This window comes from Bos indicus, chromosome 5 (assembly GCF_029378745.1).
Source record: "Bos indicus isolate NIAB-ARS_2022 breed Sahiwal x Tharparkar chromosome 5, NIAB-ARS_B.indTharparkar_mat_pri_1.0, whole genome shotgun sequence".
Taxonomy (NCBI): domain Eukaryota; kingdom Metazoa; phylum Chordata; class Mammalia; order Artiodactyla; family Bovidae; genus Bos; species Bos indicus.
Genome location: NC_091764.1, coordinates 42,007,314 through 42,032,026, shown reverse-complemented (window position 1 = coordinate 42,032,026; position 24,713 = coordinate 42,007,314). Strand labels below are relative to the sequence as shown.

Sequence of the window (24,713 nt, the reverse complement as noted above, 5' to 3'; positions counted from 1 at the left end):
CACATTCCAAATTTTCTTAAACAAGCACTGTTTTCAATTTTCTACTTTTTATTTCTAAAACGGTCCTCATGACTGTTTCTTCTTTCTCTTCTCATTTATTTATCTATAAATTATGCTTATTATACTTTTTCAGCCAACCATTAAAATGTTACAAGTAATAAATAGTTACCCTCAAATTCCTAAAATAAATGTCCCTTTGATTTACCACTGACAAAACCCTTCTAAATGGGATTATTACCTGAATTACCAACTTTACTAAGGATCTTGTAATTGCCTATTTAGTGGCCTTTATTCTCCATTACAAGATGAGTTCTAAGAAGGTGGACATCAAATTTGTCTTGTGCATTCTATATCTCCAGTACCTACCATAGTGTTGGTATAAAGCCTGCCACAGTTGATGCTGAATAAATATTTGTTAACTAATAAATAAATATTCCCTTGCTGCCAACATTTTATGAACTAGAAAAGATTCTAAAATAAACACTCAAATGAAGGATGAAATCTCCTACTTCATGGCAAATAAAAATCAAATCAAAGATGTAATGCATGGTATTCTCTTTTTACTCACTTCATCTTCTTAATACTTCATCATATATAGATGTATAATTTTATATTCATAAAAATCCTGTGAAGATTTATGATCAAATTTATAAGGTTTATAAATTGAAAATTTTGAAATATAAGATGTATAAGTGATGTTACAAAAAAATAATTCTTTCAAAGGTACTGATGCAACTAGCATGAGAATCTTGTTCTTTTCCTAGTAAACAATACAACTTATTGACAAATATTAATAAAGTCTATTTTCTTTCATATACTTTTTTCCCCAGCAATGGAGATTAAAAGAAAGAAAAATTTTGAGTGTGCTAATGAGGATAGACGAGACATTTAGGGATGCTGAATCAAACAGAAAAATCTAGGATTTTATATTAACTTCTTTATACAAATTAGATTGCACCGGCAGTAATATTAATGTGTGAAAATTGCATTTGCCATATACAGGAAGTACGTTTTCTTTAAAATTCTACCTTTTAAGATCCCACATTCTGACAGCATTTCCAGAGGCTGCATAGAGGAAAGTCCCAGTTGGGTTCAGCGAAATTTGATTGATCTGGTTTTCCCCAGAAGGAATAGCAACTGTTCGGCTAGTACTTGCAGAACAAGCATCTCCAACAGTAACCAGACCTGAAGACCTTAACAGAGACAAAACAAAATAAGTCACAATTCTGGACAAGAGTTAGTCATAGAATTCCTTAAGTTCCCAGGAAATGCTGTAGGCAACATCCGTGTTCTCTGGTCACTGTGTGCACTACACCTAGCACAGCACTTCACACGCACATAGGTGGCACTAGTAGATGAAAGCGCCACCTTTGTGCCACCTTTCCTTTATCTTCATTGACAGATAAATGGAAAAAAATGAATGCAGAAAATAAGATGACACGGCTTAAAACTCTTACTTTGCAAGTTATAACACTAGGAGTTTGGGGCTCTATTAGTCACTGTGTCATGCTCAGTCATGTCCGACTCTTTGCTACCCTATGGACGGTAGCCCGCCAGGTTCCTCTATCCATGGAATTTTCCAGGCAAGAATATTGGAGTGGGTTGCCATTTCCTACTCCAGGGGATCTTCCCAACCCAGGGATTGAACCCAAGTCTCCTGCATCTCCTGCACTGAAAGACAGACTCTTAACCACAAAGCCACCTGGGTATCCAGGCTCTGGGCCCTATTAGAAATGACTTAAATATGATTCAGAAAAGACTAGATGACAAAGATAACAAAACTCAACAAATGATGTGTGCATGTGCTCAGTCACTCAGTTGTGTCCAACTCTGTGACCCCACAGACTGTAGCCCACCAGGCTCAACAAATGATACAGTGCCACAAAGTTAATTCATTTTCCTGCAGCTTGCAGAAGTCCACTGAGGAAGAAACCAATATTTCTTTCATATATAAGATATGACCCTTTGAGTAAAAGTTTTTGTATACTTTAACCCAATCATATATGGGCTGTTTACTATGTGGAAAAGACTTCAACATGATTTATTTCCTCAGCTAAATTCTAAATAGCAAATATATTTTTCAATTTTGAATCATTTTATTAGCTAACTTCTAAAAAATCAAGTTACAATCAACATTTTCAAATGATTTTAATGAGTCAACTGGATTGGCAAATTTCTAAGATAGTGTTTTTCCCTATAAAATTTCCCTCAAGAGACCTGTATTCAGCATAGTAAATACTTAGTAGTCTCAACATATAAAATAGCACTTAAGTGTTAATAATCTTCACTCTACAAATTAGTAAAAATTAACCATCCTTATGTTCCTTTCTCTTATTTAAACCGATAGAATTCATTTTTTAATTAAAATTTTAATTATGTGAAACAGTTCATTAATCTTATGGGAAAAAGAATCATTATTTGCTGTACATTTTAAAGACATATATAATAACAGATGCAGAAAACAAATTCATTCTCCAATTGTCCAATCTACAATTATGAAACACAGGCTAACATCAAAGCAGAGTAAGTCTTAAGATAAACACTCCTCAATTATTCAGTTATTCAATAGATGCTAACAGAATTTTGCAAGTACTTCTTAATGGTCTATAATGGTGATTTCAGCCATTTTCCAAGGAGTGGCATTCATTTGAAAAAAGTAATGTAAATCATTTCACTACATCAAGTAATACTGAAAATTCAACTCCTTAGTTTTGGGGAGGAAGGAAACATGAAATGTGTATTGAGTCACAGATTAAATATGACTTTTCCTTCTCCTTTTCTGTTTAATATTAAACTACTGTATTTTATTTTCTCAATATTTTTTCACCTTATGTTATATACATTCTTATTGTAAACATTTTAATATTCTTTGCAAGCGGACAGGTATAAATAAACAAAAATGCATATATAGACCTATCTTTTCTTATATTTTATAAACAGGAACTATTTGCCCCTTATGCTATTTGTCTCTAAGTTACTTACGTTAGCGTTCGAACACACTTTGCTGAATCTCTGATATCCCACACCTTAATATAAGATGTTGACACAGTGAAGACCAAACTTGTATAATTACAATATTTTACAGATACTACATTGTTGGGATGACCTCCCAGTGACATTATCTCCTGCCCAGTCACCAGATTCCATACTTTACAAGTACGATCTAAAAGCAAATAAAAAAGAGGAAATATTGTCGATAAGAACTAAATTAGATTCTCTTAGCAATAACAATTTCTCTCCTATGAGAAAAAATGAGATAAGAAAATGGTAATTATTTAATTAACTTGCAATAGCATCCTAATTCTATCCTTGACATTTTGCAGCAGGTTCAAGGGCAAAGTAGGTATAAGGATTAGATGAAAGCTAGGATATCTGGTGTATGCATCAAGTGGTATTAAAGAATAATTATACAAAATTTTAAAATAGACATATTGATAGTCTTATTTCAAACTGCCCCTGAATTTAAAATGGCCATTCCAAATCAGCCTCTTCAAAATATTTTGTTTTGATACTCTCTTACCTTCTCACAACACTCCACATGCAGAACTACATACACATTTCTTTTCCAGAGGTCACTAATTGACGTCATTAACATAATCATACACATGATCACTAAACTATTCTATTCAAGACTTTGAGTTTCTGACATAAGCATCTAATTATCCCGGAGAAATAAATTTGAGTTATTAGAAAATTATACTTTTACAGAGCAATTTTTTTTTTTAATTGGGGAACTGCTTGCTATTAATTACAAGTGCTGGCAGGATTCTTCCCTTTATCTTGTAATATCCTTAAATGCTAAAAGGCTTTAACCAGCTTTCCAAATTCCTGCACATGCTTCCTTCTCATCTTTTCAGCCTCATTATCCACCACTTCTACATATATTCTACTTTTCAAGCCAAACGGATTTTGTTTCCAAAACCATCTACCTCCATGTCTCTGCTTACACTGCTCTCTAATCTTGGTTGCCAATTTTTATTTGCCAATATCCAAACAATCCAGTAAAGTTCACCCTAAGTGCCTCCTCATCAAAGCCTTCCTTATTTTTCACAATTTTAGCATAATCTCTTTCTCTTCTGAAACCCCAAATATTCATGTATAACTCTTTAAATCATTTATAGTTAATTTCTAGTTGCCTGCAACTGCAGGTTTGGTGATGCACAGACCTAGGTTTCTAATCCTGGCTCTTCCACTTACTAGCTAAACTTATGTGGAAAAATCATTTAATTCTTGGAATCTTCAGCTTCTTGATCTGTAATATGAGGATGCAACTTTGGCATTGTTGTGAGAATTAAATGAGATAAAATTTGCACAGTGGCTAGTATAGTTTCAGACACTTATTAAATGCTCAAGAAATGGTGGTTGCTACCCATCTTATTCTTTTACCACACACTGTAATGGCCTTTTATGGATTTTTATATAGCCTGCGTTACTAAGCTCAGGGCTTTGCATGCATTAGGTGCTCAATTACCAAATCGGAATGTATTTCTTCACCATTCTATTCACATAACATCAACAGAGATTGTATTTTTTTTCTCAACTATGTAATGATTTTATATTTTATATAATTTAGCAGTTGAACAATATCATCTTCAGATTCTTATGAGTCTTAAGCAGCTTGAAATGTTTCAAAACCTGTTAAAACGTAATCATTAAAAAGATCTGCTAAATATTCATATGACACAACTATTAGCACCTTTTGATCCAGTGAAAAGAAGATCATCAGTAGAATCCACACAGAGCACAGCTTTTGTATGCCCTTCAGCTATATGAATACACTGAAGTGGAGAAGTTCTGATTCCTTTTGAAGCTGGAAACGGGTTGATTATGCCCCTGAGGTGGGGGGGAAAAATAAGATTTTTTTCAGTAGCTATATCATGAAACTATTTTGTTGTTGTTGTTGTTGTTGTTTTAATTTTATTTTATTTTTAAACTTTACATAATTGTATTAGTTTTGCCAAATATCAAAATGAATCCATCACAGGTATACATGTGCTCCCCATCCTGAACCCTCCTCCCTCCTCCCTCCCCATACCATCCCTCTGGGTCGTCCCAGTGCACTAGCCCCAAGCATCCAGTATTGTGCCTTGAACCTGGATTTTTTTTTTTTATTTCTCTGACTTTAAGAAGTTGTTCTAAATAATTGGTACTACATAAAAACCAGAGTCGGACATGACTGAACAACTGAATTGAACTGAAAAACCAGATTGCTCCTTGTCTTTATTTAAAGCAAAGGGACAAAGTGTGAAATTATAATAGTAGTGATGAAGTGCATCAACTATTTAGGAATCTTCTAGCAGCTGTATTCTGCAAAAAGCAAAGTCAACAATACATTTGAATTTTCTCACTAACAATTTTATCTCCTCAAAGTTTAATGAAGTAATATTGGGAGCTATTCAAATATAGTAAATTATGAAAAATAAGAAGTATTAATGATGGAAAACTGGAAGATGTAACTATCAGACTGGAATTCTATGTCAAAAAAAGACATTTTAAAGATGGTATAATACATACTACCTAAAATACTAAGAAAGCAGATTTCAAACAAATTTAAAGAAATACAAGAATGATTGCATAAATTGAAATCTAAAGGGAGAATGGCTCAAAAATAACAAAAGCTTTAAAAATTCTAACAATCTCAAAGAAGATTTTTTTAAAAAGCATAAAATATTAATAGAATAGTGATGCTCTTTGGATCTTTCTCCTAAGTTTAATATTTTTTGAATTTCTGCTTTATGCCACTGGATTATGAACTGTGGAAATGTAAAGTTTATCCAAACACTGTCCCTATCCTAAAGGAGTTTAAGACAGAATCTGAATTGAAGTAATTGTATTGGGAAGACTAAAAATGAGAGTGAATTAAGAAAAAAAAAATATATATATATAAGTTAGACATATCTTTGCTCAGAGCAGGAAGAAAAGTTATGCTGAAATATGTGCATTTTATGGGCTTCCCAGGAGGCATCAGCAGTAAAGAACCTGCCAATGCAGGATATATGAGAGATGCGAGTTCAACCCTTGGGTCAGGAAGATCCTCTAGAGGAGGGCATGACAACCCACTCCAGTATTCTTGCCTGGATAATCCCACGGACAGAGGAGCCTGGAAGGCTACAGTCCATAAGGTCAAAAAGAGTCGGACATGACTGAAGTGACTTAGCACACATGCACGTGTGTCCATTATATAAGAGAGATGGCTTAATATTAGGACAGATTCAGAGATAAAGCTGTCTGTATCCACATTCTTGATGAATGAGAACAACCTTTAAGATGCCAGGGACAGAAATAATTCAGAAGAAATGTGAGCCCAACATAAGTTAGAACTCACAATGGACATTCAATGAGTTCAAGTATTTCTATTTTTAAATTATTATATCACAAGATTTTGAAAGTATATACCATTGTGGAGGCAAAATCTTTGTTGGTATGCTAAGAGAATCAATAAAGGGGATAAAATGTGTAGATCCCATATTCCAGAAAGGGGAAAAAAAAAAGTGGATTTCAGAAATTACAAATGGGTAAAACTTGTTTAGTTTCATAGAGGGAACTATTAAATAAATAATTACAAAAATTACAAACACCTAACTGCTCATGAGTAAGCGATAACATCTCATGGGGAGTTTTTTTGTAAAATTAATAGGCAGCAAACTAGGGTAATACCATATTCATAATGTATATTGACTCAATAAAGTCCATACAAAAAGCTTTTCAAATAATATCCCTACATACATGGTGGGTGAGTTTGAAATTGTTGTAGTAAGGTAGTTCCATCAGTGGCGGAAAAGTACCCCTAGAATCAACGTTCCTCTCAATCTGGAAAAAGGTCTTCAATATCTAGTCAGTCTTTCCACTGAACTGAAGACAGATATGGCATGCTTCCTAAATTGACATATTAAAGAGCTATATTGTCTAGAAAATTATTCCCCAAATCTGTTTAAGTATGTACTTAGCACTAAAATATTCACTGGATAAAATTTAAACATAAAATTTAAGTTGAAGATAGAACAGAATGCTCCAAATAGGAAAGGGGCTTAATTAGATTTTAAAAGCTAAAGAAATTTGTTTATTGAATACAAGACCAATGGATCAACAATGTATGATTCCTCTAACACTATAACTTCTGAAATATAAATAAATATTTCAGGAGAAAGAAAGCAATAGAACTACTATACTCTGCCAAGGCTACATCTAGAATGAAGTAGAATTCTAGAGGCCACATTTTAAAAAGAGCTTTGAAAACCTGGAGATTTTCCAGAACAGTAGAAGCAAAAAGAAGGATCTGCAGACTATACCACATTAGAAACAGATTAAATCTATTGAGCTGATAAAAGAACCTTCATTGGAGAGACCATACAAAAGTACTAAATATTTAAAGAGCTGTCATATGCATGCAAAATAGATGTACTGGATTAATGCTAGTATAGCTCAAGAGGGCTGATGACAGACCAATGAACAAAAATTTAAAGAGGTAATAAATTAGGATCAGGATTAAGAAATATTTATTTTTAGGATTTAGTTATAATGATTTCAAAAAGTAAAGGGAGTTTCTCATCAGCAGAAATAAGACCAGGAACATGGATGGATCACATGGATCATCCATCACATGGATGAATAACTACAAAATCCAAAGTATTATTTGTATATACACATTAATTTGAGATCCTTGAAATTAATGCTCAGTAATTTTGGGTTATCTAAAAATTTAACAGATTGAAATAGAAATGGTAGCAAAACCTCCTCAAAAGTCTAAAATTGCCAATTTGAAATCCTATTATGTGGAGTTTATAGTTATGAACTGAAGCCATCAAATTTTAACTGCTGCTTCAGATGTTGAAAAGTTATGATCTAATGCATAGTCTATTGCTATAATACTTACTTCCAAAACACTACATATATATGTATGTATATTTTAACAAGCTGATTATAAATAAAAGAATTCATTTTAACAAGCTTAGAGCTGCTTTGATCTGCACAAATGCAGATTAAATGACACAAATCATCCTAAGAAAAAAGTTAAAACAGTACCCTTGGTTATTTAACACTATGACTCCTAAGAGTTCCTTCCTTCAAATTACTGTCTTTATCGTAAGAATCTACTAATGTTCCCTTGATGACATAACGTTCAACACAATTCTGCCATATGAAAGGTTGTAAAATTACAGAGGTAAATATCTGCTTTCAATAACTTATGTATGGCATGCCTTAGAGAACAAGATGTCTCTTTTTCATTCTTATGTATTTTATTCATTCAGACTTCTGAAGAAAATAATTTCAACATTAAATATAATATTATATTCATTATATACTGAAAAATACTCTCATATATTCAGAATATTGGGGTTAATTTTTATAGCCATTACCTGATTCAAAAGATAATATTAATAGAAAAAATACAGAAATTGGAAACATAAGTCAAAGGTATTTCTTTATCTATTAAAAATCTATTTACATTATGAAATATATAACTCAACTTTAATATTGCAAACTTATACAACAGATCTGATATGAAAGGGAAAAAAATGCTTTTTGGTCCATGAAAAACCAGTAAAGTTTTGTAATACTGTGAATGATATTAATTTCCTCTCCCTTCCCCTGCCTACCTTCTGGAGGATCTACTGATGATCAGGAAAATGGTCATGAAACATGGGAAAGTAGTGCAAAGAGAAAGAAGGAGACAAATTGATTAGTAAGAATAGGAAATGAAAGGAAAAAAAGAGAAATTAAGGGTCCAAAAAATCCATAACATGAAAAAATGCAACATTATTTTAAAAACAGCATCTAAAATGCTTAAAATATTATGTTTTAAAAATTCTTTTCTTTCAATATTTTATGTACCACAGTATACTTTTTTCCCCTAGCATACCTTTTGTTTTAAAATCACAGAGCCTGCCATAAAGTTTTATTTAAAATCAATAAATCAACATGAAAAAAATACCTTATTCACTTCCTACACTTTGAGGTGGAAAAAATGCCTGATGAAGAGCAAACCTTGACATTAATTTTCATAAAACTTAATTTCTTTTAAATAAAAGTTTTAGATTATAGGCAGAATACAAATGGCACAAGTTTTTGTACTATTATATTAAAAAAGTTTGCCATTACCTTGAAAGCTATGACTTCACAAAAGCATATTAAAATTAATGTTTAAAAATATTAGTGCATTTATATGGCTTACAAGTTATGAGTGCAACAAAAATGAGACTTGTTTAAAGTTTCTTGGAAGGCATTTTAGAACATCAATGAAATGCCAGAACGTAGGAAAGATAGAAAGTACCTGTGTACCTCCGACAGAGAGGAATCACTTTCATCAGACCTACAGTGAAAGAGTTAGAATTATGAGGAAAAAGAAAACAGATGTCAACAGGTAAAGACACTGAGACTGAACGGATTCAGTACTATGAATAACAGAAATACAGCAAACATTTCCTTTATAGTGCATTCCTTTTCTATTTGCGCAGAATGTCAGCAAATTCATTGATAGCCAAAGTAGTTAAAATTTTGTGCTTATGTTTTCTTCCAAAATTTTGGGCGGTGGGGGGTGGGAAACTTTCTATTACTGATCCACAGAATCTAATCTACTCTCACTTTCTGAAACACAGGCCCTGAAGAGGAACAGCATCAAGCTAGTGAAATACATCACCTCAAGACTCTAATTTGACTAGTACTAGAAACATTTTTCTGTCTCAGTAGTCATTAATGAATTTTATTCCTCTTGATAATTTCTTTATATTTAAACTCTTCATGCAGAAGTTGCACAAATATACCATATGTATACATGGAAAGCAAATCATTCAAAATTTAATAACCTTGGATTTTAATTCATCTCAAAAACATGGAGTTCTTCTGACTAGGCCGTCCCTTAGTAATAGTTAGGAGGTTTTACTGGAATTTAAAAATAGATGAGCTACTCTCATCAGCCTTAATCTGAAACCTCCAGGACTGACAATAAGTCTAGTTACTATGAAAACCTCTTTAGCTTGTATTATTATATAATATCTTGGGTTGACCACCAAGTTGATTTGGGCTTTCCCATAATGTCTTATGAAAAATTCCCAAACAAACTTTTTGGTCATTCTAATACTTGGGAAGAATGGTGATAAAGTGATTACATAATACTGGCATATTATGTAATCAGAAACAATGTGTAGGACCTAATTCTATTCGGTAAAATATGCTAGTCTCAAAAAGGAGCCCAAAGAAAGTGATTCAAAAGTTAGGTGAGATTTTGAAAGTGTAGTCAGTTATTCTAAATTTTACTTTATAGAGATGACAACAGAGTCAAATGATTGGTAGCTCATAAACAATTTCAGAAAATATGGAACTATGATTAGATTGTCAAGATTATCAAAAGACTGACACAAAAATTTTATGACTGTGAATGCAAGGGAGACAAAATTTAGTAATTCTTCATATTGTTTGTGAAAATGGACTTCCTAAAGACATTCTTTTTTTTTTTTTTTTTTCAATTTTATGTTCTACTCTTTCTCAACTAAATAAGAGGATTTAACAATGTTCTCTTTTAAATATTTTTTTAGAAAACCTATCTAGATCATTTTAAAGGACATGTCTGTATCTACTGCTAAAACTATATTAAAATCTAATAAAAAGTGTATCTATAAATTAAGTAGATTAAACAATCTTTCAAAATGATGATGTGCCTATGTACATAGAGCCATTTAGCATGACCTAAACATGCCAGATGGATCTTAAACAATACCTTATAAATTTCAGAAACTTATATATACAGGGAGATTATAGCATAAAAAACAAAGAACTGGTGTGGGATACTGAATATCAAGTATGTATATTATCCACAGTGTTATCATTCAAACTCAAAGCAGAGAAGTCAGTTAATAAATACCTTATGGCAACACTGTTAGTAGGAAATTCTTGCAAAAGAGATTCTGGCTCAGTGTGGGAATATTTTTTCACTTCAAATTTAATGAAAATTATATTTTCCATCCCTCTCCAACTTCTCTTCCCCAACAACCCAGAGTTCTATGTTGTCCACCCATCAAAGTACTCTTTTACCCATACATATATGACAATGGTTTTAGAAGATGATACATGCACCAAAAGTAAAATAATTTGCCTCTTTTCAGTGCAGACTATCTGGGTTAGAGGCTTTTATGGGCTCAATAAAGCTGAAGAATCCCAAGAAATTTAAACTTCAAGTGATCTCAAAGATTTTCAATTCTAATTTACTTGCAAAAAAAAAAAAAAAGGCAAGATAAGTGTGGAAGTACAGCAATGCAAATCCATAGCAGGGAATAATGTTCAGCAGGAAAATACATTTCTCTAATTTTGTCTGTATGGTTCATTTTCCATTGGAAAAATACATGAAATATGGGAAGAGTTTACAAGTCAGACTCCATCTCCCACACAGAGAAGCTAAATGTTTTCTACAGACTGTATTGAAAGGTTCAGAATATTATAACGAATAATTGGGGCTCTTTTACTTAATGACTTACTTATCCTGCTGAACTGATGTGTTTCCCTGAGAAACAGTAAGACGATTAAAAACATTCAGCTCATTACGGGGCCGGCTTGGTGGGGAAGGAGGAGGTGAAAGACTAGCCTCTGAGGTTCCAGAATCTGAGCTACAAGAAAAAAAGAACATTACATAGGTGGCTTTAATTGGCTTTAATTTGTTAGAAATGTTATAAGAAACATGCTTTTATTTTTAAAAAAAGCTTTTCATTATAGAATTCCTTCCTTTCATCCTCTCTTCCTTTTATATAAGATAAAATGTACTCCAAACAATTTCATTGAAATTTTTTTCCACTGAATTTTGTCACATTGGCCACAAGATGGCACTAAAGAAAATGTCTGCTAAAATCTAAGTCAGTATAAATAAAGCAAACCAAATTTAAAATTATACTATTTGAGAGTTGAGACCAAGTTGTTCACTTTACAGATGGGGAAACAGACCCTGAGAGTTTAAGAAGAATTTATCTATTTAGCTGATTTATTCATTTATTTTTAAATTACATATTTGTCCTATCCCCTACCTCCTGCTTATAATTATGACATTCAATTCTGTAGAAACAGGTAAATTTCATCTCTAAATACAGGAAGAAGGTTAATTAGAAGAGTAATTGCCATGATATTCAAGTCAGCTAAACCAGTGGTCAAAGTAGAGAGTGCGCATCTTGGTACAAGGGAGGAGGAAGTGTAAGATCATCTTCGCAGGTACAGAAAATATATGAAAGCTTCTTTTTATAATTAGTTTTATGTTAAAGAAATTTGCTTTACCAGTACTTAAATATAGATTCGCATTGATATTCCTACTCAAGACCATGTCAGGGATCTACCTGCCATATGTAGCTCCTGAGGTGGCCTAAGGGAGCTCTCACTATGCCATAGAGTAGAAAAGTGACAGTGGTTCTAACCCATTTCAAACTTTCCGTCTGTTGTGTTATTGTGATTTACAAATGCCCAGGTAAGTGGATCATCAGATTATATTGTGTACTGTTAAGTAAGCTAACCCTTACAAAACATACAAATAGCTATTAAAATAGTTTAACAAAAAAAATTGAGGTTATCAATTTAAACATAAAAGAACAGAAATAAAACGGACAATGGCACATATCTTCTAATACTAGATTTTTGTTAATCACTTTTAAGAGGTGAAATCAATGTCAGTTTTATCAAATAACAGTCAAAATTAATTTCAAAATTTTCTATAAGACCAAGTCACAATCCCAGAGTAAGCCTGAATATGGAAAATAATTTCACCATTGTCCCTTAGCATCTAAGGGCATCAGACATTTCACACAATCTACTAGATAAAGAGCATGAATAGCTTACTGTTTTTGTTCCTTTGCCTTTGATTTTTCTGCTTTCTCATATGCCTTTCTCCTTGTTACAGGGGAAGGCTCTGGTAGCTTTTTTTCTGACATGGATGACTGCCTGGAACTGAGAGAGAAGATTCTTCAATTATCTAATTTTAAATACATATACATAATTTTGGCAGATATTCAATTTTCAGTAGATTAACACCTGGAATTTGAGAAAGATTATTTGGAAATGAAACAGAACTAGGAGAGGAAAATATCACAAATTATTTTTAATTAATGGGATCTTGACAGCTGTATATTTTAATTTTTAAATTTGTAATCTTGTCAAATATACACAACCATTATCTTTGAATGTAAACATCAATGCTATATTGCCAAATAGCTAAAATAATATTTTTTACTTTAAATACAAGTGTTTAAAAACATGTGTATAAGTTTGATTAGAATTGCTTCAGTTGAGGGAAAATTGTCTTTACAGTTTTGCAAGAACAAAAATATTAGAATATCAGAGTATGAGAAACAATGAGATTTAATGAATTAATATTTACACACTCACAAAAGAATACTACAGGTAATCACAAAGAACCCACAATTATTTTAGTTAACTAGTAGTTGAGTAGTGGCCATGTAATTAATAATTTAAGACCAGGATTTCTGTGCATAGTGGTAATGAATTTTAAGTGAAAAAATGAACTTTTGCTATCTTTGACTAGTTACATTAGTAAGAAAAGAGAAAAAAAAAAAAAAACCACTAAGGAATTAACAAGTGGGATCACTAGAATGGGCTTACAATGATTCCTATTTGAAAGTGAAAACTAAATATAATTAAACTTTATGTGCCTGATTTTTTTAATTAGAGGAAAACATATTTTAGAAGTTCTGTATTATTTAAATCATAAGGCCCACTTGAGTAAATCATTTTACTTCATGCAATGGAAGTCATGTACTAATGAGTTATAAGAATCACTGTACCAAGCATATGACCAACTGTTGAATTTGTATAGAACTATATAAGCATCTTAATTTATGTTAACTTGATAATAAATCATGTGAAGAGACAGTGTCTAAAGATATTTTCTACAACCTGTCATGAATGATACATTTTTAAAACGGGGGGGAAAAAAAAGGCAACAAGGAGGTATTACCTGCATTCTGGAATCCAGGTCATAGATTTAGTCTTGAAGTTCCAAAAGTCTCTATTCATCTGATAGACTAAATGCTGAACACATAGGAGTCTCTAAAATCTGTTCTCAGCTCTATATCACTACCTTCACCGAAAGCATTTTTTCTACTGTTATCAAAAAAGCACTGAAGCCATAAGCTATACTGGTTAGCAATCTCTAATAGCAAATCCAATTATTAATTACATAAGTCACCTCAAGCACATGCAGGATAGCTCTGTCATCATTAATTTTGGAACTAAAGATAGCAGATGGGCTTACTGAATGGAAGAAATGAAAATATCTTCATAGGATGAAGAAAGTTATGGGAAACAGATATTCAGGTTGGGGTGGGGAGTTTGTTATATTTTATTATTTAGAGTCATATAATGTGTAACACTTTTTGGCAATATTTCTCAATGCAGTGATGCACTCATCCAATAGATCATTTGCAAGATCATACGTGAGAATTAGTTTGAAATAAGGCATTAAAAATCTTTACCAAGTGAACGATTGATATAACTTTAAGAAAAGACAAACACATGCTGGCCTGTGTAGGGAAATCTTTGTTCTCAAGATAATAATGAAAAATTTCTAAATAAGATTTGTCTTGAATGTTTTTTGTTAAGATTATCATAGAGAAGAGAGGAAACAGTCCCTCCTTCACATCTTTAATAATACAGTATTTACACTTTGTGTGTACACTCATCCCAGACATGCAATGTACTTCAAGGCAAAGAATTAGGAAGCTTCAAAATGTGTTGTTTTTAACTGGTATTTGTACTTTTCTTCAAGAGTTTCAGCCAAGGTTTATTATCCTGACCAGGCTCTTAGAACTAGGGTTTAACATAATTAAGAGCAAATTTAAGAGTTTTTTAAAGCTTCTGTTTATATATTGTGGTTTTATAGTTACAACTTTAATTTAGGTGTTTCTAAATAAATTTTGCCTGTAATTTATAACTCAGCCTTTATAAAAATTATAATCTTTAAGACTCTAAAAGTTAAATATCAGACAAAGCAATTCAACAAAGAACATCTCATTTAAATTATTTTGAATGTGCAAAAATTAGGGGATACAACACCTAACAGAAATTACTTGGAAAACTAGAGATCTTATTTACATATATTTTAAAAAATAGAAATAAGAAATTAGTAACATGCATATATATATATATATATTTTTTTTTTTTTAAAGAAAAGGCAAAAGAAAGGAAGTTAGTGTAGCTGGGCCAGACTTACATGCTGCCTATCTTAGAAGGGAAGCCAGATGGGGGAGGGAGCTCTTTTTCCCTAGCAGAAGTACTTGTCTCTGTATTCATTCCAATCTCTTGCCCTTCTGCAACAGGTGTAAGAGGGCCAGGTAAGGAGGCATCTCCTGTACTAGTGTCTGAAGCTAGTTCACTGCTATCTGCATACAGCAATTCCATTTGAGTGGTGGTTCTCCTTCGGGCCTAGTCAGAGAATGGAAGGAAAAGCAATCATATGCAAACTTCTGCAGAGAAGATGATTAGGCAATAGAGATTTAATATTAGTTTGAAATAGGTAAAACATTCAGCGTGTCTTTCCTAGCAAGTGTGTCGGACACAACATGTAAGATAGTGACAAGCCAGAGATACAGCCAGCTGAGAACTTTAGAGGTCATAATAATAGCCAATGTTTGTATTATACTTATTGTATGCCAGAAATTCTAAATAATTTACTCTATTAGTATATACTATTATCCCAATTCACAAAATGAGAGAACTAAAGTACAGGATAGCTAACAGTCCAAAGTCAAACAGCTAGTAAGTGGCAAAGTCAGATTCAAAACCAGACAATCTGCCTCCATTATTATTATGCTATCCTGATACTAATGGCCAGCTTTCTTGATATATCATTTTAGAAAAAAAAAGAAGGAATAAATAAATTAAACCGAAAGATAGTTGCAGTGGCATTCAACTAAATTCTGATCTTTCCCAGGCTTAGATGACTTATTTAATATACATTTTAATATATATTGTATAATATATAAAATTATTTAATATAAATTTAAATTTTACATATCAATTTTTAAATCCGTTTCTCCATTTTTATGACCCTGCTCCCCTGATGCCCTAACTGGCTGTTTAATCTCCCTGATGGATATCCAACACCAGTCCATATGTTTTTAGCAGCATGGTAAGGCAGGTGAAGGTTATTTTATTTATTTAAGCACTCCCTTCCATATTCCTAAAAAAACAAAGAGACTACCTTGTTGTTAATACTTAGAGCTGGCTATTATCACTAATATATTAAAAGATAGTCAAAGTGTTTACCAGATTATAAACCTCTAAATGGTAGACACCCTGTTTTATTCAACTTTATATGGCTTGCATTTAATGTAGTGCTGGTACAAGTCTATTTAAGATATATAATCAATTTCATGTCTTCAATGAGTGAAAAATAAATAATATTAGATCCTTTAGGTGTCTATGGGCTTGCCTGGTGGCTCAGACAGTAAAGAATCTGCCTGCAATGCAGGAGACGGGGGTTTGATCCCTGGGTCAGGAAGATCCTCTGGAGAAGGAAATGGTTACTCACTCCAGTGTTCTTGCCTGGAGAATTTCATGGACAGAGAAGCCTGGAAGGCTATAGTCCATGGGGTCACAAAGAGTCAGACATGACTGAGCAACTAACACTAGGCATCCATGCAGTACCAAAGGAGTGATAGATATTACCAGAAAACTTTTGGAAAAAGGAAGCCCTGCAGGCAAGCTTTTCACCGTATCAGTTTTCCCTATTGCCAACTGAATCATTTTCATGGAATTCCTAATCACAGTGGTTTTTTAAGGAGATGACCTTCAGGTTACCACTTCACGTCTCTCTCTGGATTTCACAGGGCCTGAAAGACCAAGTTACCTTAAGAGATTCTCTCCTCCACGTTAAGACTCAATCCAAACTATATTAGAATGTTTTCTTTGAGATTGGGTAATTTCTGGTCACTTAGAATAATCAAACTCAAACCACATATCACCAAACTGGTAGTTCAAGGACCATACACAAAGCCTGGAGATGTTTTTCAATTGGCTAGCTCAGTATTTTAAAGAGAAGGAAATTCTCCATTAAAATCCATATTTAAAGCTACTCTTTAAAGAGTTGAGGATCTGGTAGTCTTAGGCCCATATTCCTTGATGGCAAAAATAAGCATTAGTTAGTGATGCCTATTTGCTTTAGATGGGCCATGTCCACCTCAGTTAATCATAATGATTCCTGTTAATTATCTTATATCTAGCCAAATTATTTATCTATATTACCTGGCTAACCACTGTGGGCCTTATATCCATCCTGTGCATTAGTACAGTACTATTCTTTCAGGTCTTGATTTCATCTATTCATCCAACAAATATTTACTAAGCACTGCAAGAATTCTTTGTTTTCAAACATCTTAAAATGGATAGTTAACTCATCTAGTAACAAATGCTACCAACATGCAATCTGAAATATACCATGTTGTTTCTCACACCTGTAATAGCATGTACACTTTTTTTTTAAGTTTTACAAATATGCATTATAGTCTCAATTTTTAATACAATATGATGATTAAGAGTTGGCCTATTCAAACCATCTCAAGATATGTTAAAATAAATAAGAAACTTAGGAATGTATTAGAATGTTAAAATTTCAAAAATCTCCGGTCATTCTAAATTATTTTAGCATTGTTCTCCATAATCATATCTTACCCAGCAGAAAAAGTACAAGAAAACAGTAAATAACAATTCCACAGAGGAGAAATTTGTCAATATAAATTTTTTTCAAGGGAGAATATGATAAAGAACTAAATTTCTATCATACGAAATCTTTGCCTGTGCCCAAGGCCTATGCATTTAATAGTGATAATAAAGAACATCAGAAAAAATGTTTACCTGGTATTTTCTATTCTTACCTTGCTTTTTGGTTTCACTTCACCACAAAGCTTCATAAGGTCTGAAGACAGTGAGCTGTGTGCAAATAAATAATTAATCATATGAATAAAAGGAAACAATATAGAAAACTATATGACCTCTAATGAGTTTAAGTATAGAAAAAAATTTATAAGCCTATGGAAAACACAGAAAGACAATATTTAAAATAAAAATAAACTAATCAAAATAGTTCATTTTCCTTCCTTAAATATCTCAGTATTTTATTTTAAAATTTTTGATGGTTAAGCATTACTTAGTTTGGCTTCCATATTATTATTTCTACTGTTCTTCACTTAGCCATAAAATCTAAAATTATTTGTTTCATGTTAATTGATTCAACAAGATAAAAGTATTAAAAAACATGTGTGCCTGTGATGGATTCATTTTGATGTTTGGCGAAACTAATACAATTGTATAAAGTTTAAAAATTAAAATAAAATAAAAAAAAAATATTACAGAAGTCAACTCATTAAGTTTCTAAAGGTTCTCCTACCTTCCTTCTGATCCTGGACTGTGTAAAGGTACATCCTCATCAGTGCTGTCCTCTACATTTTCTAAAAAAAAAATGGTCCAAAATGTAAGTATTCTCCATGTCACACTTTGAATGACTGTAATGCCTATGCTATAATAAACATCAGCCTGAGGTCTTTCAACATGGGCACTTTGGTTTCAGTTACTGAGTCAAAATAGAAAAGTAAAAAAAATTTCTAGGAAACTCTTTTTATTATATGTCCTAGGATGAGAAAAATGTGTTCAAGATAGGAAAACCATGAGTTGAACGATAAAGTAAAGAAGAACAGTGTTCACAGGATGGAAATGAGATCATGTATTTATCTGAGTATGTGTAATTATTTAAATATAAATAATACAGAGTATGTATTTATCCCACACCATCCATTTATTCCACGTATGAAAAACCATTGAGTAAAACATGAAAGATTAAAGTAAATGCTGCACAAGCTCCCTTTAATCTACTGAGGCAACATCAAAAAATACATAAGTGTAAACATATATGTTGTATTTTATTAGTATTCCAATGTACTTATAGATTGTCTTCTATTTTTATTTTTGTTTTCAAGTAGAACGAGAGTATGTGTGTGTGAAGGTATTCAGAAGTTACACATCAGCATGCAGCTCATTCACATGTACATAAAAGACTAAAACTATAGGTTTCCATGCAATAGTTTTATAAATAAATACAAACAAACCACTGCTATTTCAGAACAGTAGCACACTGATGAAAAGAGAGAAAAAGGCAAACATATAAAACTAGTAGGAAGTCAGTAAATAAAACATCCACTTAAAGTAAATAATTTAAAATGTCAGTGAGCCCCTAACACAGGTGCAAATTTCCAAAACTTATACAATTTATTATAAAGCCACATCACAAAACTAAAGGCAATATTTTCAGTAATATATGTTAATTAAAATATGTAGAATTACTCTCCTTTAACTTTTACTTTTATATCATACAGGTGTATTATGCTCATAAATCATATTCTTAATTCCTTTCTCAGATGCTCCCATTCTTCCGCACTGTTTAGCAGACAACTGGATAGAAATTCAGTAATAAATGATAGCATTATCTAAAATGGAGCCCATCTAATAGGACCCACAAAAAAAGGAGTTTACTTTCTGAAATGAGGAAAATGGTGGTCTTGAGGGCAATATGTATCTCAAGCCCATACTTAGAGGCTGGGGGATGTGCTTCACAGACAGGATATTGAGTGCTAATGTAACTGAATTAGTTAATAACACAGAAAATGGAAAGAAATGACAAATCTAGTCTTTATTTTCCCATACATAAAAGCAGGCTAAGATTAACTAGTAATTTTCCTGTAAGGAATGATGAAACCAGGTAGAATATCAAACATCATGTAAGTGCTTAGTAAAAACTACTTAGCTCCTGCATATGCATGTATGCTTTATTCAGAGATGATTACAGTTTGGCATAACTAACCTAGCCAGAAGATACAGCCCTTCACCGAGACGTTCACCAAACCACACACCACTTCAGGCCTGAGCTTTGCCTGTGGCACTATATCCGTCTGGGCAGCAGGATATGCCATCATCTCACTGCTCTACTTTCAACTCTTAAGAATATAATTCCAGCCCAGTGTCAGCTTCTTTTCTCATTGTTAAGCATTAAAACTAAAAGCAGTGAGATTTAAAACTCCAAAATGTCTTAAAGTCATCCATATCAGTACATAGTTGCATAATCTCACGTCACTAGAAGCTAACCAAACAGTTATTATTAAAGTCTTATATTAATATAAATACGTATGGAGAAGAGTTGACATAGTGTTGCAGGGAAGAGTCAATTATGACTCCACATTAGATCTGTTTATTTTACCTTAACCTTTGCTTACTGTTGATTTTTTTCACTAGAAGTATACTGTCCATACATAATGGCCTGCCTCAGGGAATCCTGCCCCTCTGTTTGAATGTTAAACCAAAACGCCTTTATTCAGGATCCTGTCCACCTATGGATGACTACAGAAAGCAAGAAATTGACATATCCCCTCCCCAAGACTGGCCATTCCAGGTGATGTTTGCAAGGTTAATGGTCTTTTTGCTTTATTTCCTCACCTTTCCCCATTTCTGTTCTATAAAAGAACCTGGCATGCAGATCCTGATAAGATGATTATTTTGAGAAGTTAGTCTGCCATCTTCTCAGTCAGCCAGATTTCTGATAAAGTCATATTCCTTGCCTCAACATCTCATCTCTTAGTTAAATGGTCTGTTGTGCAGCGATCAGAAGGAGTCTGGACTGGGTAACAATAGCAGCCCAAGACTACTATCCTTAGAAAGGCGTTCTTGCAAAGTTGGACTTTGTTATCTGGAAACTTGGCTCTCAGAATTTCTCTAGTCACCAGTTAACTAATATAGTTCATTACACCTAGAATATTTGTGCAAACAATATTGCTTATGCTGAGAATTCCTGCTTTCCTTCCAGAATCTGGAATTCTGGTACTACTATATAAAAGGAATGTATGTGACTAGTACCCAGTAAAAACCTCAGGTGCTGAGTGTCTAATGGAATTCCCTGGATGTGAACAATGCACTCATGCTGCTGCACTTTCATTCCAGAGAGAAATGTATACTCTGTGTGATGCTTCCTGGAAGGAAAAGAGCATAAGAAAGCCTGGATATGGATTCTTCCTTACTCCATCTGCATCTTTTCCTTTATAATACTGTTGTGTATCCTTCTTACATTGCTCTCATTAATCTTTGCCATGAATATAATTGTATACTGAGCCCCTTGAATCTTCTAGCAAACTCCTAAAGGTAGAGAAAGATCCTAGGAACAACAACATAAACACAGGTGGAGGAATAAGAAGGGGAAAATAAAGATGTTTTTCAATGGCTACAACAAGACACACCTATTAGCATGGAGTACTGGCCTCTAACCTTATGTTCATCATCCCAAGCCACATACTTGTTGCTCTAGGGCAACAACCTGCTTGAAGTCTTCATAAATATAATGTTGTGGCTAAATGTCCATGCTTTACCTTACTCCCTGCCAAGAGTGACTCTTCTGCCTAGCCCCCTTCTACCTTGTCTCTTGCCTAGCTAAATCTTTTTCTTCCTTTACGTTTCAGCTCAGATTTTACCAGCTCCAGAAAGCCTTCATCAACTCCTCCATTTTTGTTAGGTAGCCCCATTCTGTGATCCCATAACTCCCTGTACATATCTCAAGTCTCTTCCCTGTCACTCTCAGTAAGGTATAATCCATGAGAGCAAGATTCTGTATCTTATGTTTGAATCCCAGCACTCAGCCCGAAGCTCGAGATAAATTGAAATTAAACAAAAAAAATTTTTTAAAGCAATGTACATATGACCATCTAGTTTGTCTGTATTTACTTCCATGTTTTTCTCCTTCTATGCCTTTCTTCTAAGCACTTCTGGGTCTAGATTATGGCCTTAGGGAAAATTTATGCCATGAGTAACAGGTTGTTATCAGTTGAATGTATTCCTCTTCTGTGTTTTGACCCTTCTTTAAGCTACAGATAATTGAAAGTCGTGAAAAAGCAACAACATTCATCAAATAACAGTTTAATATTTTCTGCACAAAATGACATCAAAGAGGGCATTGATTTTTTTTTCTTCCAAGTTAAAAGAGATAATAGACTTAAATAAGAATTAACTTATTACTGCAAGTTGAGCCACTAAGATGAAGAAGAACAAAGAAAAGGCAGAGGAGGGGGTGGGAAGAAAAAAAAGAAGGAGAGTGAAGAGGAAGAGGAGAGGAAATATGCTTAATAACATATGGAATGGCAAAAATTCTCATTATATTCCAGGAATTTTGGCAGCCTTAACATGGTTCTTTAATATAATCAAAATTTTTTCTACCTGTCTTTGTTATAGCTTGAGCAGGTTAAAAGTCCACATCTATATTACTGAGTTGATCTCAAGGAAATATTATTTTGAGATTTAACACACAGGACAAACTAAGAAAGATCTAATAATATCAAACAGCTCAAGTATTTTATTTGTGTAACATTCTACCATTTAAAATAAATTCAGATCCATAGACTGTTTAATGACCCAGAGAGGTAATTGCATTAATCTTTTAGCTACATTCCTCTCCTTCAAGAAAAATATTTTACAAAACTTTTGACAGCTGTGTGATTAGGAAAAAAAGTTAGGATCAGATTTTGAAATAATTTTAAATAAAAACTGTTCAAAAATAATCATTCGGGAGAATTGCAAAATCACCCTGATACTCCTGATCTTTCATATATATATATAACTACCAGGAGAAGCTCAGATATTATTCATGGGTGAGCATAGTTCACATGAATATTATAGATGCAAGAGCTAGAAAATCTCAACACTCAAATATCTCTTAAGCTGTTTCTAACTTGAACATATTATAATTATAAATATTATTTTAATCCATTCATGTAAAATTCTTTGGATAGCTTTATTCACGGAGAAGGCAATGGCACCCCACTCCAGTACTTTTGCCTAGAAAATCCCATGGACGGAGGAGCCTGGTAGGCTGCAGTCCATGGGGTCGCTAGAGTCGGACATTACTGAGCGACTTCACTTTCACTTTTCACTTTCATGCATTGGAGAAGGAAATGGCAACCCACTCCAGTGTTCTTGCCTGGAGAATCCCAGGGACGGGAAGCCTGGTGGGCTGCCGTCTATGGGGTCGCACAGAGTCGGACACGACTGAAGCAACTTAGCAGCAGCAGCAGCAGCAGCTTTATTCAACTTACAATATTAAAATATATGTACTTAATTCTATAAAATTTAAGAATAGCTGAGAATCTATCAAAAATAAACCAAAGACATTATATATAAAAGATATATAACACAAAGATATTTATGAGGGTAAAATAACAAATGCATAGATAGATTTAAAAACTAAATAGGAATATATATCCCATTTTTTCCTACAAGAAATAGAAAGAAGGGCTTATGAAACTAGAGCCAAAACTGAAGTTCAAATAATAAAAAAGAAAACTATACTTCTTTAAACATCTAAGAATTTAAAAATCAAGAAATGTGTAAGACAAAAGACTTAGTATGTTTGTGGTCACAGATACATTTCAAAAAAGATCATGCAAAAACCAGCTGGCTGTCAATAAAAATGTTTTAAATAAGATGTACCACAATTAGTGTACATGAACAATTAGTAATTCATGCAGCTGTAGGGTACACAGAAAGCTAAACATACTTACCTAATGGTACGCTATCTAGATCTGTATAAATAACAGCAAAAAGGAAACAAAAAGCAATACTCCAATCAAAACAGATCCAATGTTAAGAACTCTCACATAAAACAAGATTATGTACCATTTATAAGATATGCAGAATAGATGCCATAGCAAACACTTATACATTTATTTTTAAGACAGTTAGATATGCAGAATAAAGTAATGAAGCTTGGTTAATAATTTAAACAACCAACTCAGAAACATTGTTGATCTTTTTTAATTCATAAAAATTATTTGCTTAATAATGCTAAGTGAGTATTTTTAAGTTACTAATCATTTCTTGTAGTGACAATAATTATATCCCCCAAAATTTATACATGCAAATTAAAAAAGGAATAATTATTAAAAGCATAAGTAAATACAGCATCTATTCAGTCAAGCTATAGAGGAAAGAAGTAGAGTATAGCATACTCAAAGAGCAAAGTTACCATGCAATGTATTTAACTAAAATTCAATCCAAATTACCTTGTAAAGCATGGCCTAGTAAAGCATCTAGCTCAGGATTTAATTCTGCTTTCTCTTTCAACATATGGAATAAGAGCTGGTTTTGTGTAGCACTGGTTATTTCAGTTTGTTTAAGCCGACCTTCAAGTACTTTAATTTGAGCCTCTTTCTGGGCAGCCTGAAGACCCTATAACATTCCCCCCAATAAAAAAAAAATGTATCTTAGATGACACAAAACAGAATCAACTACATGAAGATCTGTATCAAATGACAAATGCATATGAGTCAGATTTGACATTAGATAGATCTTGATTCATCCTAGCTCTTCTGCTTGCAAACTCAGTGACCCTGAGCAAATGTTGGCTAGCTATTAGTATCAAAGGAATCTTCCTGACTAGTATCAGAATCTTCCTGATCCTCAGTTTCCTCATATTCAAAATAATACAAATAATATTTATTCCATATACATTGTAAGGATTAAGCAAGAGAACAAAACTAAAGGTATAGCACAGTCTCAATGTGAAGAAAAAAGGTGAGTCAGAAATCATTATCATCTTTAACATTTAAGCAGAAATTGCTTAAGATAAGGAGAGTGCAAATGTATTTTTTCCTGACTTTTTGAGTTGTAAAGAATCATTATTAAATCAAAATTATAACACTGAG

The 24,713-nt window shown here is 32.9% G+C and overlaps 1 protein-coding gene across 11 annotated transcripts in view; it reads right to left on the bottom strand.

The window, feature by feature from the left end:
- The window catches only part of KIF21A (kinesin family member 21A), a 186,303-nt gene that overhangs the window by 10,442 nt on the left and 151,148 nt on the right, over window positions 1-24,713 (bottom strand). For 2 of the 11 annotated variants that reach the window (XM_019960793.2, XM_019960797.2), the window contains 12 exons: window positions 24,072-24,237; window positions 23,571-23,591; window positions 18,371-18,431; window positions 17,859-17,913; window positions 15,197-15,408; window positions 12,808-12,915; window positions 11,469-11,597; window positions 9,272-9,310; window positions 8,598-8,612; window positions 4,697-4,833; window positions 2,983-3,163; window positions 1,029-1,193 (listed from right to left, as the gene is read on the bottom strand). In XM_019960793.2, coding sequence (XP_019816352.2) covers window positions 1,029-1,193; window positions 2,983-3,163; window positions 4,697-4,833; window positions 8,598-8,612; window positions 9,272-9,310; window positions 11,469-11,597; window positions 12,808-12,915; window positions 15,197-15,408; window positions 17,859-17,913; window positions 18,371-18,431; window positions 23,571-23,591; window positions 24,072-24,237 — 1,289 coding nt within the window. The remainder of the gene's footprint in view (window positions 1-1,028; window positions 1,194-2,982; window positions 3,164-4,696; window positions 4,834-8,597; window positions 8,613-9,271; window positions 9,311-11,468; window positions 11,598-12,807; window positions 12,916-15,196; window positions 15,409-17,858; window positions 17,914-18,370; window positions 18,432-23,570; window positions 23,592-24,071; window positions 24,238-24,713) is intronic. The other 9 variants (XM_019960796.2, XM_070789274.1, XM_019960799.2 and 6 more) reach the window with 7 other exon arrangements.